At 41.2% G+C, this 2,500-nt stretch overlaps 1 protein-coding gene across 4 annotated transcripts in view; it reads left to right on the top strand.

Annotated features, from left to right (window-relative positions):
- Window positions 1–2,500, top strand: part of und (methionyl aminopeptidase und) — a 29,743-nt gene that overhangs the window by 15,221 nt on the left and 12,022 nt on the right. For 3 of the 4 annotated variants that reach the window (XM_070134149.1, XM_070134150.1, XM_070134151.1), the window contains exons 8-9: window positions 175–342; window positions 1,759–1,913. In XM_070134149.1, coding sequence (XP_069990250.1) covers window positions 175–342; window positions 1,759–1,913 — 323 coding nt within the window. The remainder of the gene's footprint in view (window positions 1–174; window positions 343–1,758; window positions 1,914–2,500) is intronic. The other variant, XM_070134153.1, reaches the window with a different exon arrangement.

Below are 2,500 nucleotides of genomic sequence, written 5' to 3'. Positions count from 1 at the left end.
CTTGGCAATAAGTATCTGATTTAGAAGAGGAGTCATGTTATGTCCTGGTGTATTGTATTGTGGACGCAAGTCGGCTTTGAAAGTGTAACCAGTAGGCCATGTGATAAACAGGTACAAAGCATATGTAGACACTGGATGTTGTAGAATTTTAACATTTTATTCATTCCTTTTCAGAAGAGGAGGAAGCATCTGCAAAAAATAAGAAGAATAAAAACAAGAAGAAGAAGAAGGCACCAGGGCAAGAAGTGGAGATGGAAGAAGAGGAGCCAGTAGCCAAAGAAGAGGGCCCTAAAGTACAAACTGACCCTCCAACTGTTCCTATTGTGGATCTTTATCCTGATGGTAAGTTGGGCATATCATTATATTTAAGATTTTTTTGTATATGCATATGTATTATTTTGTATATGTATATGTATAAGTAGACTCACATATAAACTGACTGACTGACTGACTTGACTTACTCACTCTCATTCACTGACTGACTTACACTCACTCGCTCTCTCACTGACTTACTCACTCACTCTCACTCACTGACTTACTCACTCACTCTCACTCACTGACTTACTCACTCACTCTCACTCACTGACTTACTCACTCACTCTCACTCACTGACTTACTCACTCTCACTCACTCACTGACTTACTCACTCTCACTCACTGACTTACTCACTCTCACTCACTGACTTACTAACACTCACTCTCATTCACTGACTTACTCACTCACTCATTCACTGACTTACTCACTCACTCTCATTCACTGACTTACTCACTCACTCTCACTCACTGACTTACTCTCACTCACTGACTTACTCTCACTCACTGACTTACTCACTCTCACTCACTGACTTACTCACTCACTCTCACTCACTGACTTACTCACTCACTCTCACTCACTGACTTACTCACTCACTCTCACTCACTGACTTACTCACTCACTCTCACTCACTGACTCACTGACTTACTCACTCACTCTCACTCACTGAATTACTCACTCACTCTCACTTACTGAATTACTCACTCTCACTCACAGACTTACTCACTCTCACTCACAGACTTACTCACTCACCCACTCATTAATTCATTAATTCACACTCACTCACTCACTCACTCACTCACTCACTCACTCACTCACTCACTCACTCACCCATTCACTTGCACACGTGTGCGTACACACACACACGCACACACACTCACACACACATGTACACACGTACACATACATGCATACATACATACATACATACATACATACATGCATACATACATACATGTATACATACATGCATGCATACATACATGCATACATACATGCATGCATACATGCATACATACATACATGCATACATACATACATGCATGCATATATACATGCATGCATATATACATGCATGCATACATACATACATATATGCATACATACATACATGCATACATACATATATGCATACATATATACATGCATGCATGCATACATGCATACATACATGCATACATATATGTATACATGCATACATACTTACATTCATGCATACATGCATGCATACATACATGCATGCATACATACATGCATGCATACATACATGCATACATGCATACATACATACATACATACATACACATACATACATACACATACATACATACATACATATATACACACATACATACATACACATACATACACACATACATACATACATACATACATATACTCACATGGAGAAGATTCCTCATGGCTCTTCCCATTACCGATTTACAGGCAACCTCCCCATTGGTGAGATCTGTGAATACAAGATCAACAAAGATGACCGCAGTGCCATTAACCGCATGAACTCGGATGAGAAGAAGGCCCTTGAGACCTCCTTCGAAGAGATGTACCGTGAAATCCGTATTGGCGCTGAAGTCCATCGCACGGTGAGTAACTCCTGCTCTTTGAAAATCTAAGGTGATGGTCATGGTATTTTCCCTTTATCTTTCTCCTATCCTCCTCCTTAACAACCTTTTCCTCATCCATCTTCTTTTCAACCTCCTCCTCTTCCATCTTTTCTACCTCCTCTTCTTCCATCTTCTTTTCTCTCTCCTCTTCTTCCATCTTCTTTTCTCTCTCCTCCTCTTCCATCTTCTTTTCTCTCTCCTCCTCTTCCATCTTCTTTTCTCTCTCCTCCTCTTCCATCTTCTTTTCTCTCTCCTCCTCTTCCATCTTCTTTTCTCTCTCCTCCTCTTCCATCTTCTTTTCTCTCTCCTCCTCTTCCATCTTCTTTTCTCTCTCCTCCTCTTCCATCTTTTCTCTCTCCTCCTCTTCCATCTTCTTTTCTCTCCTCCGGCTCTTCCATCTTCTTTTCTCTCCTCCGGCTCTTCCATCTTCTTTTCTCTCCTCCGGCTCTTCCATCTTCTTTTCTCTCCTCCGGCTCTTCCATCTTCTTTTCTCTCCTCCGGCTCTTCCATCTTCTTTTCTCTCCTCCGGCTCTTCCATCTTCTTTTCTCTCCTCCGGCTCTTCCAT

Source organism: Penaeus vannamei, chromosome 19, assembly GCF_042767895.1.
Source record: "Penaeus vannamei isolate JL-2024 chromosome 19, ASM4276789v1, whole genome shotgun sequence".
Lineage (NCBI taxonomy): Eukaryota > Metazoa > Arthropoda > Malacostraca > Decapoda > Penaeidae > Penaeus > Penaeus vannamei.
The sequence above is the reverse complement of the archived record's forward strand: the minus strand, read 5'-3'. Positions and strand labels throughout refer to the sequence as shown.